Source organism: Truncatella angustata (genome assembly GCF_020726525.1).
Source record: "Truncatella angustata strain MPI-SDFR-AT-0073 chromosome Unknown BKA67scaffold_2, whole genome shotgun sequence".
Taxonomy (NCBI): Eukaryota; Fungi; Ascomycota; class Sordariomycetes; order Amphisphaeriales; family Sporocadaceae; genus Truncatella; species Truncatella angustata.
Window position 1 is genome coordinate 1,643,538 of NW_025763382.1, and position 23,344 is coordinate 1,666,881.

Below are 23,344 nucleotides of genomic sequence, written 5' to 3' on the forward strand. Positions count from 1 at the left end.
TTGATGTACTAGCAGCTTACGTAAGACGGCTTTGAGTATGACGATGATTTCCTTATACTTACCATATGCCCTAGTCTATAGCTAGGATTGTTCCAGGCGCCAATACAACAAGCTCTTTAGACATGCCCTGTCAACCCTGTCAACATGGAAGTTTCGGACTAACGCTCTCTTTTGCCGTGAATGAGTAGACTATTCCTGAAGAACCATTGCTGTGTGCCAATCTTCTCGATCTCTGAAGAAGTATTGAGCCAAGCTTACACGCGCACATCAACAGAGTCATCTTCAGAGTCATCAGGCGAACACTTAGATAGACAGTTCTGTCGGCTGCTAGTATCGATCATTTCCTTTGGATACACCTGCAAACCCACCCCCACCCCCCTTTTCCCAAAGAAATTTTGCCACTTTGGGCTCGTTACACACTAGCTTCACCTTTGTGAATGACGGTGCGTCGTCTTCGTCTGACTCCTCGGCAAACATTGAGCTCATCTGAATCCCTAGCGGAGTCTCGGCGGCTAACAGGTGATCGTAGTTCATCTGTAACCTCATGCGCGCTGTTTCGTTAATATGGCATATTATAACCATTACCTACTATATTTGTAGAATATAAGATCACAGAACAAGTTGGTGGTTTACTTTTTGATGACGAAATCTGGTGGGAACGTAGGACTTGATAGACACGTCACGTGTGGTGATCAATAACAGTCTACTGATGTGGAGTGGGATGTAGCGGTAAGGGACAGAGTTAACCTCTGTTCCACTGAAGGCTAACTAAAGTGGTTGACCTAGATGTGTACTTCAGGCATCCATTAGAGCTTGTACGACAATTCGAGCAGGGGTTGACTGACCGTCGTTCTCAGCCACATCCGCTTGAAATCGGACGTTCATGTCTATCCATTGGCCTAGCAAGATGGCCGAATTCCACGGAACATTGTTCTTGATAATCCTTCCACTCGCTCGTTCTTGTAAGATGTAATATTTTCTTGCAACCTGCCGTGCTCCTTGTTTGTCCTTAAATCTAGCGGAGAGTATAGTATCGAAGACGTCCCACGAGTTAATGAAGCGTAGATGAACGAGTGATATATGACACAAAGCATCTTAAAGCATGAATAATTCCTCGGGTATCGGCGTTTTGAGTCCCATCATCTGTTTCGATCGAATAGCCAAGATTTGGCTGCGTATCAGAACATTCTGATAGTATATGACTGTGTTCTGAGAAACAACTTGCTTGCCAAACCCAAGAAGTTCACCAGCTAATCTCCTAATATGCTCTAGATATTCGAAGAGGGCGTCAACCCATTTACGATGATCTAACTGTTTTTTTCTGTTCGTTGAGTTGTGAGATTATTCTGCCTTAAGATGATTAGTGAGGTGGTGTAGGTGACGGTTAATCCTCCTCCATAAGGTGTACTTACATATTTTTGCAATATCGAGGACAGCACTGAGAGTGTCACTATGGATTAATATCCTTGCCCGCACCTTGTCAATTTCTTCTCCGAATGTCATCCACTGCACCTTCCTCAAAGACTGGTTCAGAAGATCCTCGCCATCCTTCCACAAACTATTTTCATACTTGTTGATATGATGCTTGAGGAGGTTGAGCTCTGACTGACATGCATCTATGGTTTTGAAAACGGCATCTCGATATGCCTCTAGCTATGGGTCTTCGAAATGCGACTGGCAGATCTAAACGACTTGAAGTAACACAAAATCTAGGTTGTGCACCATCAAATGCGATGATTAAATGCTTGGTCATGAGGAGAAAAAGTCTCCAAAAGCCCGAAGACTGGTAAAAACGACAAATTGAATCTCCGAGAAAGAGAGTAGAATAAAATGGCAGTTAAACGCATGTTATTAAGGGGTTTCAAGGAATTTGAAAGAAGGCTGTGCCATTCGCACCATAATGCAACTTTGCATGATGCAGGACCAACCATTGGAATAGCTCAACCACCTTAAGATTAGCCTAACAAGGTTGATTTTGGAGACAGAATTCGATTTCGTCTAACTCGTGTCATTACGATACAGCCTTTCTTCCCGCACCCAATCTGCAACACTGTCGCTTACCAGCTCTCTGAGCCTGCCCCAGTTCCCAGTCTGCACAGCATCTCGGACTTTTGTACTGCTGATGACTTCCTCAGATTCTTTTCTTCCTTCCACCATCTCGACTTTTGCAGCCCACTCCTTCCTACCACCAATAGCCTCCATTTTGCCATGCTTCAAGTCTTCCAGGTACGCCAACTGTTCCTCAGCACTACCCCAATCGGCGTCTGTCCGCATTGTGACACGAAGGCTCGAGTGTGACAAGAAAGGATCCAGAGCCTGCCTCATCGAATCATTTGGGTAGTACTTGGGGTCAAATACGCGGATCAGCGTATCGAATCCCGTTAGATACACCTGCTCCATAGTCGCGTCCTCTCCACCATAGAAACCGCTTGCTGTAATTGCTTGGCTTTTGAAAGGGAAATACGGTTCCGTCGTGACAGCCAGGTCCACCTCTGTTCCTGTACCTGAGGCATTCAAAGCAGTAATCAAATCCAAGGCAAAGACGTACATCATAGCCAGCCTCTGTGGAAACGTAGCGGGCTTTGGCGCTTTATCTGCGTTGTTGATTGCCAGGAGTAGTAACACCCTCGAGCCTTTCGCGTGTCTCTCTTCCTTTAATGCTGAAACAGCCATGCGTTGATGAGCAAGTGTTGGCGGATTGAAAGAGGAATCAAGTACTAATAGCATCTGCGGTACTTTTTGAGGCGGCCGCGGCGCCGGCTCCGTTAGAGATGGTAGCGAGCATAGCACACTAAAGCTTGCATTGGAAAGCTGGAATGACTCCAGAGCCCGAGTGAAGAAGGATACAAGATTTGGTGTCAATTGCCGGTTCATGCTGAGTGTCTGGCGCGCGATGATAACCGAACATCAGTGGCGTAGAGTGCTTTAGGTATGCACGAAGCTTGATTTGACTCAAAGGCTTTTGAACGAGTATAGTGATTTGAACCAAGTTAAGTTAGATGATGAGAGGTTGGGGTTCAATGGAGGCAGGTGGTTGATCTCGGGTGCGGGAACTACGGCCCCACTATTGTTACGGTCGTGCCCATGTATCAGTTGTTCATGTCAGGGAGGACAAAATGCATACATATTGGCCGTTCCGACATTTCTCATTGGAGCCCTTTCGAACTCGAGGCAGGATAGCTGGACCAGTCTAGTTGTATACGTGGAAGCATGACTGGAGTATTTGTCGAGATTGACTTCAAACGAGTAAGCAGTCTTTAGTGCATTTCTGAAAAAGTATGTTCCATACCAATGCTATTCATGTTCTACTCTTCAGGGTATCAATATTCACGTAGCATAGTTGCGTATCAAAACCGAGTCAAGCTCAACCGACCAACAACGCCAAACATAAAATGCATCGAGCCCCAACAACCTGTGTGAGAATCAACGAATCTCAGGCTCTCTCATGAAGTCTGGAATGCTGAGACCACCCTCCCCAGGAGCAAACTTCTTGGCTGCGGCCTTCTTCCGTTGCACATCAGCCTCATGTTTGAGTAGTGCTCGCTCATCGTGGTCGTTGATGTTCATGCGTGTCAGACGGTCCTCATAATCGTCGATAACTTCCACTATGTCCTCCACTGGGTTATTTTCTGCAGTATCGGCATTATCGTCCAGGCCGTAGACTTTGACACCACGCAGATGTGTATCCTTGCCATTCTGATGATTTTCTAGGATGATGATGCGCACAAACCAACAACAGAGCGAGTTACCATCTGGTCCGCCTCCAGCCCCTGCTATGGGGACATCTAGCCAACCTTTAGGCATGCTAAGCTCCATTGTGGTGAAGGGAATTGTGAGGTTAGGCCCGAAGCCAGCAGTGATTTGAATCTTAGTGGGTGTGTAGCTTTCATCAAGTTCGTAGTCTAGATAGAGGCGCAATGCACGAATCTCGACACGCTTGATGAAGTGAATGTTGAGTCGATGAGGTTGTGGTCCATCAGATCTAGTTTAACTATAAGTAGAGTTGTCTCATATGTGCAGGAGATGAACTTACTGCCAGAAAAGGTGGATATTATCATCGCGTAGCTCATTCACACCACAGCCAGGCTTGTAGCTACTGACGGTGAAGCTTGCAAGGTTGCTGATCTCCTTGAGACCTACAGAAGTCGGGTCAAACGGCAGTTCCTCATCGTCTTCCACGGCACCTTCTTCAGCTCCCTCATCACCAGTGATTTCGCCCTCGTCACCATGTTCGTCGAGACCTTCATCATTAGTGAGATCATCTTCATCGCCAATGGTTACTTCGCCAAAGTCAGCTGGACCATCAAAGTTGGCAGTGATGGGAACGATATGAAACTCGTCGGCTCCTTCGTTCTCAATGTCATCATGTGAAAAGTTTCGCAAAAAATGTGTGAGCCTAGCTCGTCTGTCGCCCTCTACGTTCTCAACCACTTCGACCGTGTTGAGAACTTCAGGACTGGGCCGCAGAGGTGGGGGCGTGGTTCCTGTCCTATTTGGAAGCCACGACCAGTTGTAGTCCATCACGAATAATTTTCAATAAGATACCTCAGGCATCTTCTGTCTCTCGATGATGGCTTTGATTTTTTTGTGTATTGTTTCAAGGTTCTGAAGTGAAGAATTTGGGAGAAACGTATGCCACTAGGCCTACGGAAGGAATTGCTGCTAAGACTGCACCACAGGACACTTCGACACTGACCTTGATTTGCAGGAGGCCATCGACTATCCAGACGTGCGCGATCACCAAGTCCACCCTGTACCTCCCAAGGACTGCCAGGCGGTGGGCCATGTTGCCCTCTCAATAACTGGCGCACGCGATCCGCACTGCTTTGCTGTTCTTCCATATCAAGCTTGCCAGAAATTGTTGCACGCTCGTAACACTCAATGAGTTCACTCTCGCGCCTTCGAATCAAACAGTGTTCAAATTACGATGAGCAAATGCAGATTGCATGAGATATCTATAAGGAAAAAAACACATTACCGCATTGGAGCCTAGCGTCGGCGTAGCTCAAGTGACACGTCGCCTCGCTATTGCAATGTTTGTAGCTATGGGAACAGGAATCTTCAGAACTAACATCACTGCCCCGGCCCTGTCTGAGGAGGGAATACTGGGATTTGTGCGACTAATTATCTCACGCGCACATGGAAATGGCGGGAAAACGACAGCATGAGGGACTCGTGCACAAAATCCCTGGTTTATTCTGGCCATTGCAAGTTGAAGCCGTAAATTGTATTAAGCCATATAGTTGTGTATCGTGGCTCGCTCCAGATCCTGCCAGTGCGGGATGCCACGCGACTGGCTGATCTGATCGTGGATCTTGCATGATTGCTTTTCAGCCTTTCGACTTCAGCTCTTCTTTTCAGGGGTTGGACTTTGGTTCATCATATTTGCAAGTGCCTCAGAAACATGCTCATATGGCCTTTTATTGCCAGCTGTAACGTCCTTGTCGGTAGTTTGCCTTTGTAAGTTTTGAGGCTCGTTTTGCTGTATCCAAGCACCTGCTTGGGCAAGACCTAAAGCTGTTTGAAGTCACTACGCTGCGGCTGGCCTCCTGATCTTAGAACAAATTGGAGGGCACACGACACTGCTTCCCAGTCCCATCAATGCTTAGTACATCATTGCCAGGACGAAGCATGAGACATGAGTACTTGGCGCCGGTAGAGCTGTGAGACATCCAGAGATCAAAACGAATTCAGAAGCCGAGGCCAACCAGAGTGACCCCTTCAACACCAGCTTGTTCGGCTTGACAAATCGGCGATCCAAATATTTGCTCTTACCAGCCAGAACTCTTTAGTTCTATTTCCGGAAGAAGCTGCAGCGGGTCGGTGGATGGCCCATTATGGATGTCATTGGTCGATTCGCATTGCGGCGATCCATCTTTGTCCCTGCGGTTAAAGATGGCGTCAAGTGTTTGGAAAGGGCAAATGCAACCGCATCTGCAAAAGCCTGCAGTCTTCGTTTTAAGGCAAAGGACAAACGAAGGTCGCACCACATTCTTTCCTCAAGCGCCTCCAATTCTCCAACTCAGCATTTTGGCAGGGAAGATCAAATCGCCAATTTTAAACTTCGAGTATCACCTGCCAATTCGATATTTCGGGCCCGCCTCGAACAACTTTCTCAACCCCACTCACAAAGGTCAAGCCGTTTTATATCGAGACATTTCTCCTCCACATCTCGTACTTTGTGCTCGACCATTATACCATCCTCCATCATGGCTGACCGAGACACTTTGCCTACGACGGTCAAGCCATCCCATTATGCTCTTTCTATTTCCTCGTTGGAGTTCAAGAACTGGTCATTCCAAGGCAAAGTGACGTAAGTGCATGTAACCCTGTCCTTCTTTACAGCCAAGCATCCGCCTAGTCACGTTTAGACTCGCTATGTGACAGAAACAGACATGTGTAGACTCAAAACCTCTATGCACCCCCCCCCCCCCCCCCCCCCCCATGGTATACTATGCACTTGAATTTTGAGAACTTGTGCAGCTAACGTACATCAGCATCGATGCCGAAATCATTGAATCAACCAAGGAGATTGTCCTCAATGCCATCGAACTTAAGCTAGGTTCCGCCAAGGTCACCGTCTCTCAGAGCAAGGCTTCACAGACTTTTGAAACCACCAATTTCAGCTACGATGAGAGAAAGCAGCGGGCTACGCTCACATTCGCCGAGGAGATCCCGGCATCTCAGAGTGCATCGTTAGAGATCGTCTTTGAAGGAGTCATCAACCATGACATGGCTGGTTTTTATCGAAGCCAGTACAAGCCAACTGTCCCGGCTGCTAAGTCTGTTCCTCGGGACGAATCCTTCCATTATATGTTCAGCACCCAGTTTGAATCATGTGATGCTAGGCGAGCATTCCCTTGTTTTGATGAGCCCCGGCTGAAGTCTACTTTTGACTTCGAGATTGAGATCCCAGATGATCAAGTTGCTTTGTCAAACATGCCCGTCAAAAGCACCACTCCGACGACGGAAGGCCGCCAGATGGTATTATTTGAGCGAACTCCGGTAATGAGCACTTACCTCTTGGCTTGGGCTGTTGGTGACTTTGAGTACATTGAAGCCTTCACTGAGCGTCGTTATAATGGCAAACAGATCCCTGTCAGAGTTTATACTACCCGAGGTCTCAAGGAGCAGGGCCGCTGGGCTCTCGAGCATGCACCCAAGACCATCGACCTCTTCTCGGAGAGTTTTGGTCTTGACTACCCACTTCCCAAATCTGACTTGCTCGCCGTGCATGAATTTACTCATGGCGCCATGGAGAACTGGGGACTTGTCACATACAGAACAACTGCTGTCCTGTTCGACCCCAAGACTTCTGATGCTCAATTCAAGCGACGAATTGCTTATGTCGTCGCACATGAGCTTGCTCACCAATGGTTTGGCAACCTTGTTACTATGGACTGGTGGGACGAGCTTTGGCTGAATGAGTCTTTCGCAACTTGGGCTGGTTGGTATGCTATTGACAAGTTCCACCCTGACTGGCAAGTCTGGGCACAATTTCTCAATGATGGCACGGAGCTGGCATTTACACTCGACTCCCTGCGCTCCTCTCATCCCGTCCACGTCCCAGTCAGGGATGCTCTTGACGTGAACCAGATTTTCGACCATATCAGCTACCTAAAGGGATGCTCTGTCCTGCGGATGCTTGTCAATCACCTTGGTGTTGAGGACTTCCTAAAGGGTGTTTCCATATACCTGAGTAAGCATACCTACGGCAACGCCAAGACCGAAGCTTTGTGGGATGGCCTTCGGGAAGCCTCTGGTGTGGATATTGATGCACTCATGGGCAACTGGATCAAGAAGATCGGTTTCCCAATGCTTACCATTGCCGAGGAACCTGGCCAGATCACGATTAAGCAGTCTCGCTTCTTATCGACTGGTGATGTAAAGCCCGAGGAAGATGATACTACTTGGTGGATTCCCCTAGGCCTACAAGGGAAGGCGGGCACGAATGAAGTTCAGTCGGTCGCCTTGACAGCTAGGGAGGATACTATCCGCGGCATCGATGACGACTTCTATAAGCTCAACCACAACGGTACTGGCTTTTACAGAACCAACTACCCACCTGCTCGACTTGCCAAGCTCGGCTCACAACTCGACAAGCTGAGTGTAGACGACAAGGCTTCGATTGTTGGTTCAGCTGCTGCTCTTGCTAAGGCCGGATATAGCACTACCCCTGCGTTACTCTCCTTCCTTGAGGGATTTAGTGAGGAGACGAGCCAGATCGTTTGGGACACAGCGTTAGGCTCTGTGAGTTACATAAAGGCAACCTTTGGCGACGATGAAACTATCAAGACCGGATTGGAAAAGTTTACCTTGAAGCTGATCAACGACGCTGTCGAGAGAGTCGGCTGGGAGCCTCAGCAAGATGAAGGCTTCCTCGCTGGCCTTCTACGCAAGAGGCTTCTAATCAGCGCCGTCGCCAACAACCATGCTAAGTGAGTAACCATAACAATATCGTTATCTGACTACGGAACCCCATCGTTTTCCCGCGTATGAACATGGCTAACATATCTACTAGATCCCTTGAAAAGGGCCAACAGCTGTTCCAGGCCTGGAGCAAGGATGGCGTCGAGCTAAACCCCAGTCTGCGCTCCGTCATTTACCGCGCTGGTATCAAGGCAGATCCCGCCAAGGCCTTTGATGCTTTGAAGAAGGAATGGGAGACGACTGCATCGCCAGATGGCAGAGACTTTGCACTGTCAGCACTGGGCCATATTCGTGACGCGGATATCGTCACCAATAAGGTTCTACCCTTCCTCTTCAACACCACCTCAGACACAGTTCCGTCGGGCGACATGCACTCGCTCAGTGCCGTACTAGCTGCGAACTCGGCCGCGCGCCCGCTGATCTGGGATTACATCCAGAACAATTGGGAGAAGCTCACGGAGAAGATGGCCAACCCTGTCATTCTCGACCGCTTCATCCGCTTGACGCTCGGCAAGTTCAACGACATCAAATACCTGGAGGAGATCGAGGCGTTCTTCGCGGACAAGGATACCGACAGCTTCAACCGTACTCTGGAACAGGTCAAGGACAACATTCGCGGACGTGTGGCTTACCGCCAGCGTGACGCCGAGGTCATCAAGGAATGGTTGTCTGCCAACAAGTATACCTCCTAACTATAGAAACCGAACATGTAGCTCGAAACTTATCACGAACTACTTTCCCGTAGCTACGTATTAAAAAAAAAACCCCCCCAAAAACAAATAAAACGCACATTCGCATCAACACGTCCATCAAGAGGCCAAGTCCCTATCGTAGTAAAGCATGCACCCCCCGCCCCTGTGTCTCGGTTCGAGGCAAGAGGTCACATCGTCATAATGTTTTAATCAGCAGACCGTGCTGCCGGCAAGATAAGCTATTCATGTAATCATGTCTCATTTTCTAATCTGTGCCGTGTTGCGCAAATGCAATTAGACTTTTATACAGGATCCCATCCTGAGCCATCTCCCACCTGGGAGTTATGGGAGAGCCAACGCCATTGCGAATGCCCAAGCTAGTGCTTCCGGAAATCAAAGGCTCGTCCAAATGCATTTTTCCCCCGACATCCTTGTACATCCCAAACCAAGTTCATGAACGAGTCTACCATGGATATGAGATCTCGGCGGGCCGAGATGTCTCGATCTCTTCGGATAGTCTCTCATGATAACTAGGTCTGCTACTCCTCCATCTTCGCCGGGTCTGGGCGCGCTGTTCGGCTAGCCTTGTCGTGGACGAATGAAGAGGGCAGATTCTCTACGACTCTCCACCTCGTCGTCCGCCCTGACCGCCAAAGTTGCCTCGGCCTTGGCCGCGACCTCTGCCACGTCCGTCACCGCGGCCACGACCTCCTCTATAGCCATCACCGCGACCACGTCCACGACCGCGGTAGCCGCCGCTTTCACCGTGGCCACGGCCCCGGCTGCGCTGAGGAACAGATTGGAATCCATCGTCGGCTGGTGCTGCAGGGGTCTGGAAAAGCACATTAGCATTGGTCTCGACAAGGGTGATTGCGAAATGTGGACATACTTCGGCAGACTGTTCAGGGTGGTCATCGGCCCAGGATTGAACAGGTCCATCGGCAGCGGGCGTTGCTTCTAGGCCAGTATCCGTCTCAGCAGGGTCACGAGGGACCTTGACCCACTCCTCTTGATCCTGTGTGGCTGATGCGCTCAGGTCATTGTTTGAGTTGTCCCATTGTGACTCGGCAGCAGCGTTGGCTGCGCTGTCGCCAACATCGGCACTTGCTGGAATGCCGGAGGCTGGCGTTGGTTCGGCGTGTCCGCCAGTGACAGGAGCAGTCGCGCCAGTGGTATCAATCTCGGTCAAACCAGCATAGGCGACAGTGGGATCGGTCTCGATCTGGTCGGACGTAGGCTCGACGGGGGTGGACTCTGCGGCGTCAGGGGCTGCCTCGACCTCGGTTTCTGGCTCCGAGGCGAACGTCTTGGCGTGAGCAGTAGAAGCTGCCTTGACCTGGGCAACTGTTGTCTGTCAGTAATTGCCATGAGCGAAGTAAGGTAGGAAGGAGTGTAGCATACAGGTGGTCTGAAGCTCGTCACCGCTGACGCTCTTGGTCTTCTCGTCAGAACCCTCGATGAGCTTAACCATGGTCGCAACGGCATTCTCGTCGCCTGTGTAGACGTTCAGCAGGACACCCTCCAGAGCCATGTTCTCATCAGCGGCGGCATCAGCATCCTCTGATCTCCGTGCTGCGGCCAGTCGCAGAAACTGGGAGAGGACGAGTAGGCCGTCATGTTGGATCTTCTGGATATCAGCAGCAGCCTTGGCGGTGGCAGCGACAAGGGCGTCAGCCTTCTCCTTCTCCAGCTTCTCTGTGATGTCCCTTTCTAGCTTGGCCTTGTCAGAAGCGCCGCGGGTTCGGTACTCCTCGTCCACCTTCTTGAACTGGGCAAGCTGCTCTTCGAGCTGCGCGAGCTGTGACTCGAGTTGTGGTTTCTTGGTGATCTGGCTCTTCTGATCGGCGTTGATGATCTTGGAGGCGATAAGCTCTTCGAGAGACTTGCCCTTGTGCTGTTCGATGACTTGTGCAGTCTTGGTGGCGTTGCTCTGTAGGCAGGGGGGCCCAGATTAGCTCTGGGACGGGAAAAGCAAGCTGGTGGGGAGGGGAGGAGCAGGCAGGCTCGAGTAAGGCAAACTTACGATCTTCTTCGAGATGTTGCGGATGTTCCTATGTATGGTGTCAGGGACGAGTTGTAAAGTTAAGGTGAAGAGGATAGCGTGACACAATCAAGTGGGCAAGGTAAAGCTTACTTCTGGAGTTCCTTGACGTAGGGGCTCTCGGAGGAATCATCACCAGCTACCGAACCGGCCTTCTCTGCGGAAGCTGAAGGAGCAGGGGACTCAGTGCGCTGGTCAGCCTTGGCCTTCTTCTTCTTGGCAGACTTGGACTCAGTCTGAGCGGGAGGGTTTTGAACAGCGGGCGAAGACATGGTAGGCAGTGAGATGGCGCCAATGTGTGGGTTGAGGCTGTGGTTTGGTTTGGTGTGGAAAGGGCCAGGTGGTAGCTCAGTGTTTACTTTCTGTTTGCTTCAGAGAGATCGGAAGTGTCAAGAAGACAAGCAGTGGTGGATGTATTCAATCTTTGGCAGCCCGCTACGACTACACAGGACAAACGTAAATAGATACTGGGTATCAATTTGTAGATCTTTCGTAGGGGTGGATGTAGGTGCGTTGGGGGACAAGGTTGAAGATTAAAGATAGAATTTAGAGTTGCGAGGTCGAGGGTCAGGCGAGCAAGCACTCAGCAACGCGAGCAACAACAATAGCTCAAGCTCCTCTCTTTCTTTCTTTCTCTGTCTCTCTCTCCCCCCTCCGCCCCCTCTAACATGCACGGCCGGTGAAATTGAACTGGGGTTCTGGGAGGCCAGGGCTAGAGGCTAGAAGCTAGAGGCTACATGTACTTTATTTAGGCCTCTATTAGGTCTCTGTTAGGTCTTTAGACCTTTCGGACAAGGTCTTTCTGGAACCCCAAGTGCTCCGTATTCATTCACGGCAGCAGCTAGCTGTCTCGAATCGGACAGCCTTTTATTTTTATTTTTTAACAGCCCTTGCAGTTGCTAACGTTAACTACTAAAGCTGTCTGGTGCTTAGGAACCTTGAGGAATTCTGGGGAAACGGCAATGCTTGGCATTTGTACTACACCATCCGTGCTCCCTACCGAATGTAAACTCTCAGTTGTCTACAGAGCTACCGTGCTCCGTTCATGGTCAAAAAGAACCATTAAGCTGCTCTTGGTGCTTCATGGCAAAGTCATGATTCGCGAGGAAGCCAGGGTTCTCATAAAATATGATATCGGCCTCATCGTTTGACGCATTCGTCCCTGTCGCGAGGTCTCGTGCTCACAGCCCCCTCCAGATGGAGACTAAGCGAAACCCTCATTAACTACCCACCCCTACACGATCCAGTACAAGTCCTTGCGTCTGATTGTACTTGGCATCGAGCGCAAGTGAGGGCAAGGTACAATCGCAGAGCCTTATGCACAGTTGACCTGGAGGTATAAATCCTAGTCGCAATTGCACTCGTTCGGGGTTTGTCGCCAATTGTGTGCGAAAGCTTTTACCCCTTGAACTTCGCAAGAGTGTCCTGCCACGCTTCAGCTTCAGCTTCACGTTCTGTCCGTACACACCAGCCGTGTCGCGTATCAACTTACAGCCGTCACCTTCGTAACGCTCTTTGCGCTGATCCCTCTTTCGCCCGCCTGCTTCGAATCGATTGCCGCCTCTTTTACGAGTCTGGACGGATGCATTAGATGATAATTTATGCCTTGACTTGGTGGTGTGTTCCGGTGCTCACGTTTGCATGAAGAGCACATAATCGAGAAAGATCTGACAGTGTTCATGTTAGCAGCGCGTTTCCGGCGCAACGCGCAAGTCCGCTGCTCAGGGCTACTGACCATCACGTCAACATTCTTGCTGACATTACGTTTCGAATGCGCCTTAACAATCTTCTTCACCGTCGCGCGAGGGTAGAGCTTCTGGCCCGGGGCCATGATCGGGCCTTTGAGGTTATGGGAGCAGATTTGTTTGGATGCTGTCTGTTTGCTGCGGCTGAATGTTGACCAAGACTGCTAAGTTATGTAGGAACAAATCATCCCCGCTAACGTCGCGTCGCATCTAGGGAGTGGTTCTTTAAAGTTTGGCACACTTGGGGCCCTGCCAAGTGCCGGAGGAGCATTCAAGATCAGCAGCCAGGCATGGAGCTTGGTTTGTTCCAATTGGTTAGTTCAAAATGATCGTCAGTAAACCTCATATCAGGCACACCCTTAAGACGTTGAGAAGGTCGTTCTTTCGTTGCAATATTCCTAGTGACGGTTCAAGAAAGATTGGTCTCATGGCCATGTAACATTCTACTCCTAGCCACTATTTCTAGTTTTGCGTCCATCTTCCATCTGTCAGACTGGTTGAGCTAGTGCTCGGAAACTTGAGCTTCAACATTTCCGAAGACCCCCCCCCCCCCCCCCCCCCCCCAACGATCCACATCAAACCAATATAGCGACTACAGTATGCCGTATATTGTAGTAGCAGTCAGTGTCTGACCCTGACTATGTACATATACTAACCTTAGAAATCCCTGTTCGATTTAGTGCCACATCGGTAGGCGGATCTGCTTCTTTCCCTATCACTTGTAAAGTAGCTGGGACGAGGAAGCGGTAACGCATACAAACAGATGACCAATTACTCTTTCCCTCCTCAAGTCTAAGATTGAGTATCCCCATAGCGATCCCAACAACCTGAGGCTATCCTCGTATCGTCTGTAGCTATCGTGTGAAATTACATCCGATCAGTGCTATGATCTAATCTAGATTGCGAAGAACTTTCATTTCGGTTTGGTACGATTGCGAAACTCATGATGTGCCTACTGCCGAACAGATGACTAATGACGTAAACCATGGGTATGAATCGTTATGACCAAATGTCCCAAGGAAAATATCCTTTGGTAAAAGATGGTTTAACAGAACTGCCTGACTGGTTGGTTTTTGTCTAGTCTAGATCAGTCTAAACGATGAAAGTCCTTTGAGCCTCCCGGCACTTGGTTTATTTCAAGAGACGCTGAGTTGATTACAGACCTCCATCGAGGACAAAGAAAGAGCCGCCTCACGTGCTTTTAAAAGGTACTTGACTGCTGGAGCTAATGAACCATCTCCAATGACGTGCATGTTCCGTGGATGCATCTCTTCACTGATGCCCACTGAGAAACTCTATTCCTAGCAGATGGCACGGGCCAGTTTCTCAAGGCGGAGGTGAACGCTGGGGGCGATCAGGCTGCAGGCAGGGCATCTGGAATCTGGATCCACGGACGGGATGCGAGAATGGTTCGAGAATTGGATGACATCTACGTACCTACTGTAAGATCCAGCTATCGTAATCCCCGAACAGCGAACCGACTGGTTTCCGTCGACTGTCCTTTCTCTACAATTGATTTTATTTCATTTTTAATCAGAGAATCCATGTTGAGGTTCACGTCGATTGACAAGATTGTCTCTCGCAGTCGATATCAGATTTTCCATCGCCATTGGTTTTTTCTCCTCTGCTCTTTTCCGTCCGAACCTGCGCAAGTCTAATTTCACTGGGGTTGCAGTTTTCGCCAGGTTCGCCCCTTCAACTGGACTCAGCTGGTGTACCGCCCCCTCCCCGCCCAAAAGCGTACTTGGAGCCCAGAAACCAGAACCCAGAGCCTAGAGCCTAGAGGCCCAGAGCCCGCAGTTAAACCGAGCCTACGGATCTGTACCTACAGGCCACCTGCACTTCGACCTGAGCGCCTATCGACCCCCCCAATCTCCTCGCCTGCAAGACCAACCATACATCCTCAGCCACTCCCATTCAACGTTTGCCTGTCCAACCACGAATACGTCTTTGCCGATCAGGCATCCTCAACTGTTTCGACATCTTCAACCTGCTGAATGGTGAAAGTTTCGGATAGCTGAGGCTTTCTCCATTAATCGATCGCATGTAGCGGTCTTGCACCATGTCGGCCGAAGCCATCGCCGAAATGGCGCCTGCGCCTGTGCCTGTGCCTGTGCTTGAGCCTGTGCCCGAGCCAGAGCACGCTCAGATCGAGGTCGCAAGTGCAACCGAATCTCCAAATGCCGCTCGAGCTTCGCCCAAGCCGACAACCGGCCTGCACTCGCCTCCCGACAGCAACAATGCCATGAAGCTCGACGGCGATGACGATTCTGAGCTTAGCGACTTGGACGACCCCGAACCCGAACCCCCATCCAGCCATGCTGAGCCTGAGCAGTCAACCGACGTCGGCCCAGATGTCCCAGCCGAGGAACATGTCGGCGTGGAGGCCGCTGCTGAGCAGGATGAAGACATTGGCCCAGTTCTTCCCGATCATTGGTCTGGCACTGTTCCGGTCTTCAAGCCGGACATGCACCAATTCAAGGACTTCAAGAAATTCGTACGTCGCAATCCACAGGAGTGCCTCCTTGCTAGCTACTACTAACCCAATGCTCATAGATGGAGAAAGTCGATCCCTATGGCATGAAGTCTGGAATCGTCAAGATTATTCCACCCGCTGATTGGAAAGAGAAGCTACCCGACTACCATGACTTGGTCAAACAAATCAGAGTGCGAGAGCCTATTAAGCAGGACATTATGGGAACCAACGGAACTTATCGTCAAGTCAACCTCCTTCACCAACGCTCTTACAATCTTCCGCAATGGCGCCAACTCTGCGATCAGAGCGAGCACCAGCCTCCCGCCAAAAGAGGTGAACGACGAGCGAATGCGGAAAGGTCCAGGCCGCCACCCAGATCTAAAGCTGCTTCTTCGAGCACAACCACGGCGCCCAAGGGACGCAGTGGCCGTGCTACAAGAGGCAGAGCAAAGAAGGCCGCTATTGATGGCGCTTCCGGGCAAGACCGACCCATGACACCAGTATCGCCGAAACCATCCGAAGACGTCATGGAATCCGTAGAGCAGGATGACCCTGGCGCTGATGTCGAGGATGAGGATGATGCACCACGAGCTCCCGGCAGGATGGGTGCTTCACGACAGCCCAAGGCCAAGACACAGTCGACTTCGGCGCGCAGGAAGTATTCCCGGAGAGAGGCATCAGCCCGGATCGATGAAGAAGCATTCAAGGACTGGGACTACAACATGGATATTTCCGACTACACTCCTGAAAGATGCGAGGAGCTCGAGCGCATATACTGGAAGACGCTCACATATGCGCAGCCTTTGTACGGTGCCGATTTGCTTGGCACCCTGTTCTCAGAAGACACGGAGCTCTGGAATCTCAACAAGCTGCCAAATCTTCTGGATGTCCTCGGCAGTAAGATTCCCGGCGTCAATACTGCCTACCTATACTTGGGAATGTGGAAGGCCACTTTTGCCTGGCACCTTGAGGACGTTGATCTGTACAGCATCAACTACCTTCATTTCGGTGCTCCCAAGCAATGGTACAGCATTTCTCAGGGCGATGCGCGTCGTTTTGAAACCGCCATGAAAAGCATCTGGCCCACGGATGCCAAAGCTTGCGACCAGTTCCTTCGCCACAAAGCCTTCCTTATCTCACCCAATCACTTGCAGTCTCACTTCAATATCAAAGTGAACAAGGTCGTCTCTTATCCAGGCGAGTTTGTCGTCACCTACCCCTATGGCTATCACTCCGGTTACAACTTGGGTTATAACTGTGCAGAAGCCGTCAACTTTGCTTTGGACTCTTGGTTGCCTATGGGCAGGATTGCCAAAAAGTGCGAATGTGCACAGGCTCAAGACAGTGTTTGGATCGACGTCCATGAAATCGAGCGCAAACTAAGAGGCGAATCCACAGATTACGAGGAAACTGAGGATGAAGAAGACGACGAAGAGGATGAGGAGGAAGATGAGGAGGAATCACTTCACACCTCTACTGTCATCAAAATCAAACAGCCCAGTCGGAAGCGCAAACGAACCGCAACCGACAGGGGCGAGAAGAAAGCCAAGAAGATCCGTCTACGCGTCCGGATCAAGACACAGATTGAGCCACCGTGTTGCCTCTGTCCCAACACTATTCTCGACTCGGAGTTACTGCCTACTGATGATGGCCGCAAGGCACATCGCATGTGTGCTCTATATGGTCCAGAAACTTGGGTCGAAACAGTCGATGGCCAAGAAATTGTCGCCAACGCCGCAAACATTAGCAAGGCTCGACTCGAACTCAAGTGCCTCTATTGCCGCTCAAAGCGTGGTGCTTGTTTTCAGTGCTCTTACAAGAAGTGTGCTCGATCCTACCATGCCACTTGTGCCGCCGCAGCCGGTGTTTTCGTCGAAGAGGGGGAAGTACCCATTTTCGGCGAGGATGGTACTGAATACAAGGAACAAGCCTTTGAATTCAGCTGTCGATTCCATCGCTCTAAGCGGGACAAGAAGCTTAATGGTGAGACCCTTGACGATTGCAAGAAGGTACTTGAGGCTGCAGCCGCCCTCAAGAAAGGCGACTTGGCACAGCTACAGTATTACCGCGGAGAGATCTTTGCCGGTGTTGTGGTGGATAATAGACATGATGAGCAAACATTCCTGGTTGAAATCATTCCAAACGGGTGCGCAGCCTACAAAGAATACTCTAACACAAGACCAGTACAGCTAACACTTATCAGTGATCGTGTCGAAGTCGAATGGAAATGGCTTCTCATTCCTGACCCCTCAGACTTCCGCATGCAAAAAGCGTCACCGAACGCCATACCGATGCCAACATCCAGGACAGCTAAAGAGAGGATCAACGCCACCAAGCGTGCGGTTGAAGAGCTGCCAAGAGCTCAAGATGATTTCGTGGAAGGATTTACTTGGGCGGAATTCCACACTGCCGATAACCCCACTAACAAAGCACAGGTCAAGATTGATTTCTCGAAAGAAAACCAGGTCTGGTACTACCTTGGAAGGACATCAACTGAGGCTCGGGCACAATATACAGAGAATCTCCGGAAACAAGCTCACAACTCGAAGAGTAACTTCTTGGACACTATTCCCCGGCAGGCCCCGCCAGTGGTCGCCCGACAATGGCCCGCTCCTTACAACAACAATCCTACCAAGGTTGACCGCCCGTATCAATACAAGCCAAAGACTCCGGTGCTTTCTGCATACAACCCCTACTCGTACACTCAGCAACGACAGCCGGCTCAACCATTTACGCCTTCTCAGCACAGCGATCAGAAGTACAGTCGACAGCCATACACTGTACAGCAATTTGCACCCAATGGCCTTGCGACAAAGCCGTTTCCCACTTCGACCTCTACATTTGTCCCACAAGGCGGAGCTAGACCTCCGTATAACAATCAAGCGACACCCAAGACCGTGTTTCAGTCGTCCGTGCCTACACCTCAAACCGCGCCTCAACAACATTATACAGGGCTGGGAGCCGTTCCCCAGACAACACCGAGACCTGTGCAACTACCAAAGCCGACAGTACCTCATTCTGCTCCGGCTCATTCGCATAATAAATCTGTGCCTTTTGGCACAGATCCGCGATACAGAACCTCATCTACGTATGGCTCCGCTCGCTATGACAAAGGCTCAAGCTCACCATTCAGCTATGGTATCATGCAACCACCGGGGCTCGGCACCACGCCGTCGCCGCAGAACGGTCAGGTGTTTCAAGCACAGGCAAGGGAAAGGTCAAGCTCGGCTGCGTCTGCCATGTCTCTGCCCATGACGTCGTCGGCGATAGGGCCGTCATCTCAAGGTCTAGGCAGTGGCGGGCAGGCTCAAGTCGTCAAGCTACCAATCCCCAGACCTCCGCCACCGAGCGTCCTGCAGAAATATGCTTTCTTCCAAGTTCATCATAATAGGTAACGGATTTCTTTAGACATATCATGGGGAGACGCTAATACACAACAGGGATTCAACGAAATACCGAACGCCTTATGCTCCTTGGGGCGGCTTTACCAATGGTTATGAAGGTAACTTGCGAGCACATCTGATGAAGACCCCAGATGCTTTATTCGGGTACAAGAAACAATCTCCTGAAATGAATGCGGCCTTGCCATCAATTCCCCAGTACTCATCCGAGACCAGCGTAGGTTCGAAAAGCTCTCAGAACCACTCACCTCACGCTGCTGGACTTGAGGCTCCTCAGCAGTCGATGCCTCTTGTTCCGAGTGCCCAGGGAGCCTCGTCGCCAGCGACCCCTACACCAGATAGCACAAAGGCCTTGCAGACCGCCAGTGGATCCTACGATCCTGATTCAGTTCTGACTAAACTGCATCCTGCAATACGGGCGCAGTATGCAGCCATGTTGCAAAGGAGGCAGTCGCAAGATCAGCAACACACACCGGCGCCAACACAAAGTCAACCTCGACAAGAACACAGTTCTCCAGCCCCGCCAGTCACGGCCAGATGTCCCTTCACCCCGCCAAACGCACAAAATTTGCGTACAAGCAATTCTGTACTTCCTCTGCAGCCAGCAAGTGAACATCAGTATCAGAACCACGTACCGCCAGTACAGCCGCAGTCACTGCCTCATATGTCATGCTCAGTGCCACAGCAAGTGCCACCGCAACCGTCTGCTGATGGCCCTCAAACTTCAACTATTGAATTCCAAGACGTTTTAAGCATGGTGCCAGGACACAGTGAGCAAAGGGCCAGCCCACAACAGCGGGCTCAGCCATCTACGCCCTCCTCACAATCGCGTCCGATTACTCTCAGGCAGACCCCTGTGCCACCACCTAGGCCATGGGAACAATTGCAAAGGGCTGTGCCAGCCACCGTTATGCCACCACCGCCACCAGCACAACCTCTTGCGACGACGACCGGCATAGATCATACAATGACAAACACGGGGCCTGAAACTTTGCAGCCCGACCCGAATCAAGGGCACCAGCCCAGTAATGTAAGCGGACCTTTCTGGCAGACGCTTCCGCAGACAATGCCTAACAGCAACAGTCTCAGCCCACAAGCCAGTTTCGATCCATTCCAGTTCATCAACTTCCAGTAAATGAAATCGTGGTACCTGAGTCGCCACCACCCTCGGGTCAAAATTTTCCCGAAGTGCCGGCGGGTTCATTGGATTTGGTGGAAGAGATTATCAGAAATGCGAAAAGAGCCAGCGGCTCTGATTTTGCTCGATGGTGATAATCCTGTGTATGTTAATGAGAGGGCGGTTCTGGTAGATCAGATGGTCGGCCAGATGTCGGGCCGACGTGAGGTTTACGCGTGGTATGATATAGGGAAAACGGGCCAGGTGTATAGGCGTTGTGTGGTCTGTCATTCGTGTTTGGTTTTTGCTGCGTGGCACATCTGTTGCCTTGACATGTTAAGAGTTCAACTGCTACAGTGGGCAACACGTTTTAAACGTTTGCTGGACAGTAAGGGAATGGCCCAAACACCTGCGGCGTGGTTCTCTTAGAAGTGCTCTCTACCTCTATGCGAGCCTTGTGTGTTGGTTCGATCGTCTCCATGGGATAATATCATGTGTACAATATCAGGGACTGGAGGGCTGCTTCGAGCATGGAATGTATCATGAAAACTTGGGATAAGGAAATGGCTATGACAAAGGTAGAGCACCTAGCCATACGTAATACAAGCAAAACACTGTAATTGTTTAAACCCTGCTTGTTTGAAGTCTGTTCATGTGATTTTCGAAAGTGCTTAGTTTGTATTATGAACACTCGGGACACAATTGATTATGATGAGTGGGCAAATACGAGGACAATGGGTCTAGCTAGCAATATGCTACTTGCGGTTCACCTTCCAAGTCATGGACGACTTTTTGGTATCCACCAACGTGGCTGGTAGTATCTTATATCACTCCGCTGGCTTTTCAATCTTTGTGTTGACAACCAGTTTGCTCGTAACTTCCACTTTCACCCGCCGCAAAATCAATAGCAAAGAGAGACACATGTTCGGAACCCATCTATTTTAAATGGTTAATAATCCGTCGTAGTTGGTTCCCTGTAACAAACTCTGCTAGTAACGTTTGGGATGAGTCGGCCTGGTCTAGCAACTATTATAGTGATTTGTTGTTACGCGGACCCATTTCAAGGTAAACTCACTACATCGAGATATGATCTGGGTCCAGGAGTAACCGCTCTCCACTAATCCCATGCTCCATATATTTATGTCAGTAACTAATGCCTAAGGCTCGTTCGCGGAAGACCTATAGATTCACAAGAAGGACGTTATCACGTGTGTATAACTTCACCAGTCGTTGCTCCACACCCAGGTTTTAACAGCTATTAAAACATATGAAGCACCACTTTTTTGAAAGTTAATGTGTTGTGTAATAAGAGCTATTTTATTTTCTGTTAGGTCGCTTACTTTTCAAATAATTACTTTTCACATCTTATATTTTGAGATTATAAATAAGTAATATTATATTAAAACCTTGCCTATATTTTCCTTTAATTCGTTATTCAAAATGCAGCTAATGTTAGTCACGTAACCGTTATAACAGCTTTTCAACAATCTTTGTGTTATGTCGAACTTGGCCGGTAATATCTTCATCAAGAGGTATGGAATTACTTGTAACCGTGCTGTCTTCGAAAAGGGGCCCGTTGGTAGGTGCATCTTGCTTGATTGAACCTTGTACTAATTTGTGTACGTTACGAATGTTGTCAACAGTGCTTGGCATGCGCATTTTCCGTATCTGAGTCTTGTAGTTTCTTGGTCATAGGTCGTAACGGATCGCCCCGGACTGCTTCCCTCCTCCTCTTCCCGTGTATCACTTCCTCGTGTGTCTCTACAGATATGGAAAAATCTGATGGTGCACTCTGCTGCGCCCCTTGGTTGATCGTGGCTGCCATGTTTGCACCGCATATGTACCCAATAAACGATACAGACGGGTATTTGGGCATCAGGTTCCAAATACACACAGGTACTCTTGCAATAAATAGGTTCGGAAGACTTGTGTATGCCCCTTCACATTTAACCCTTGTCATGAACTTGACTTTTCCAGCCTCGGGGGGGTATCCGCAAGAACAACTGAGCCCAGGCTTCCACGTTTAACTCGCCACCATTGAGTCTTACGGCTACGAGTACATCCATCTCATTATCAACATTCCAAGGTGACTCGTCGGCGGTTTCGAAATCTTTGATATCGGTGTTAGTCGTAGCCAATGATTCAGTTGTAGTCTTTCAACAAAGTTGTTTCATGTTCCTGTGTTCTGCTAACTGGGCGAGAGCGAAGCAAGTTCAGTAGGACAGGTGAGTGATAGTGAGCAAATTCTCGTAGAACGGTAATTAAACCGTGCGTAAAGGGGTCTACATAAGGCTCAGCTGTGATAGCTTCATTCTCGAAACCCTGTAGCGGCGAAGCGCTACGATGACACCTTTGGAGCGTGACTGGAATGGCACCGGGAGAGCTTGACAACAACCCAGCATCAATAAAATATCCGCATCCTCCTGTCCTAGAATCGGACACAATGATAATATTGGATATTCTGCTCCACTTTGCCGCGCACTGTCGAAACCAGACTAATGATCCTATAGGGTTAGAGGGAAGTGATGCTCATAATGTCCGTATTTGCGCCTGAATGGCCTGATAGGGTCCGTTAGTACGCATGGCCTCCGTAATACACTATGAGCAGACTTCCTTGCCCCCAAACGTCACGACGAAGTCATTGACATATTGCAATACTTCCAAATACAGGTTCCCGTCAGTGGGCATAGAAAATGTATCTACGGTATAGTTGTAACAAGCCCACAGCAAGCATCCTAGATTGCTGGGTGGCAGATTGCTCGGCGTATTCAGCAAGAGGCCGTTCTGGGAGTTGAATGAAACCACTTGAGAACGTGTCCTCTGGTGATGCCTCATCCCTGGACCGTTGAACATGTTCATTAGGGTCAAATTCCATGTGCTGTCGAATGCGCCACGCCCATCCTGTCGAGCCTCCTGCATTTACCTACTCTTACCGAGACCAGATGCAGGCACTGATGCCCGCCGTCAACGATGATTGCATAGTCCAATCAGATCGTAGCACTGCCATTGCCCCCCAGGCTTACGCCTCAATGCTCCTTCATGCTCGGCAGGTCAAACTGGACTTTTGTATTCCACAATCTTTGACACCAAGCATTGACTGCTTCGGTGCACGGGGATGACAATGTCAATGACAAGGTCAAAGCCTGACGCCATCTTGGCGTGTCATAAGATGCCGGTATTGACGGTGGCGCCGTGGCAGTTGGCTATCGAGATCAAAGAGCAGGATAATCATAGGTAAAGTTCATGACAGTGGGCGAGCTTCCCTCTGATCCATTGGTCGTCTATATATACAACCACGATGCTCAATGGGGCCCAAGCCATGTCCCACTGAAACAAAACAGAGAGCTGGGCCTTGAACCTTGTCTGTAACTGCAGGCAAGTACGGAGTGATAGGTACCTACTGTAGTAGAGCTAGAGGCCCCACGGTACTGGGAGGGCTCAG

The 23,344-nt window shown here is 49.9% G+C and overlaps 7 protein-coding genes across 7 annotated transcripts; 2 read left to right on the forward strand and 5 right to left on the reverse strand.

The window, feature by feature from the left end:
- Positions 1-1,831: 1,831 nt before the first annotated feature.
- BKA67DRAFT_552715 (uncharacterized protein) lies at positions 1,832-3,053 on the reverse strand. Its single transcript, XM_046101866.1, has one exon. The coding sequence runs from the start codon at positions 2,872-2,874 to the stop codon at positions 1,999-2,001; it is 876 nt and encodes a 291-aa protein (XP_045960923.1). The 5' UTR covers positions 2,875-3,053; the 3' UTR covers positions 1,832-1,998.
- A 77-nt stretch (positions 3,054-3,130) lies between these two features.
- BKA67DRAFT_552716 (anaphase-promoting complex, subunit 10-domain-containing protein) lies at positions 3,131-5,010 on the reverse strand. Its single transcript, XM_046101867.1, has 3 exons — positions 4,697-5,010; positions 4,034-4,280; positions 3,131-3,982 (listed from the first exon to the last, which is right to left on the reverse strand). The coding sequence occupies exons 1-3, from the start codon at positions 4,839-4,841 to the stop codon at positions 3,424-3,426; spliced, it is 951 nt and encodes a 316-aa protein (XP_045960924.1). The 5' UTR covers positions 4,842-5,010; the 3' UTR covers positions 3,131-3,423.
- Positions 5,011-6,209: 1,199 nt separating this feature from the next.
- On the forward strand, positions 6,210-9,122 carry BKA67DRAFT_513025 (peptidase family M1; the record flags this gene model as incomplete). Its single annotated transcript, XM_046097528.1, has 3 exons — positions 6,210-6,313; positions 6,498-8,438; positions 8,522-9,122. 3 exons carry the CDS (start codon positions 6,210-6,212, stop codon positions 9,120-9,122), a joined length of 2,646 nt encoding a protein of 881 aa, XP_045960925.1.
- Positions 9,123-9,738: 616 nt separating this feature from the next.
- Positions 9,739-11,435, reverse strand: BKA67DRAFT_531951 (uncharacterized protein; the record flags this gene model as incomplete). Its single annotated transcript, XM_046099459.1, has 5 exons — positions 9,739-9,954; positions 10,012-10,466; positions 10,524-11,052; positions 11,146-11,173; positions 11,257-11,435. The coding sequence occupies 5 exons, from the start codon at positions 11,433-11,435 to the stop codon at positions 9,739-9,741; spliced, it is 1,407 nt and encodes a 468-aa protein (XP_045960926.1).
- A 1,126-nt stretch (positions 11,436-12,561) lies between these two features.
- On the reverse strand, positions 12,562-12,994 carry BKA67DRAFT_655010 (uncharacterized protein; the record flags this gene model as incomplete). The annotated part of the gene is made up of 4 exons (XM_046106664.1): positions 12,562-12,588; positions 12,656-12,737; positions 12,799-12,830; positions 12,899-12,994. 4 exons carry the CDS (start codon positions 12,992-12,994, stop codon positions 12,562-12,564), a joined length of 237 nt encoding a protein of 78 aa, XP_045960927.1.
- Positions 12,995-14,970: 1,976 nt separating this feature from the next.
- On the forward strand, positions 14,971-19,920 carry BKA67DRAFT_655011 (uncharacterized protein; the record flags this gene model as incomplete). Its single annotated transcript, XM_046106665.1, has 4 exons — positions 14,971-15,405; positions 15,465-17,530; positions 17,588-18,775; positions 18,825-19,920. The coding sequence occupies 4 exons, from the start codon at positions 14,971-14,973 to the stop codon at positions 19,918-19,920; spliced, it is 4,785 nt and encodes a 1,594-aa protein (XP_045960928.1).
- A 1,362-nt stretch (positions 19,921-21,282) lies between these two features.
- Positions 21,283-23,287, reverse strand: BKA67DRAFT_552733 (uncharacterized protein). Its single transcript, XM_046101868.1, has one exon. It carries the CDS (start codon positions 21,860-21,862, stop codon positions 21,539-21,541), a length of 324 nt encoding a protein of 107 aa, XP_045960929.1. The 5' UTR covers positions 21,863-23,287; the 3' UTR covers positions 21,283-21,538.
- Between the last annotated feature and the right edge of the window lie 57 nt (positions 23,288-23,344).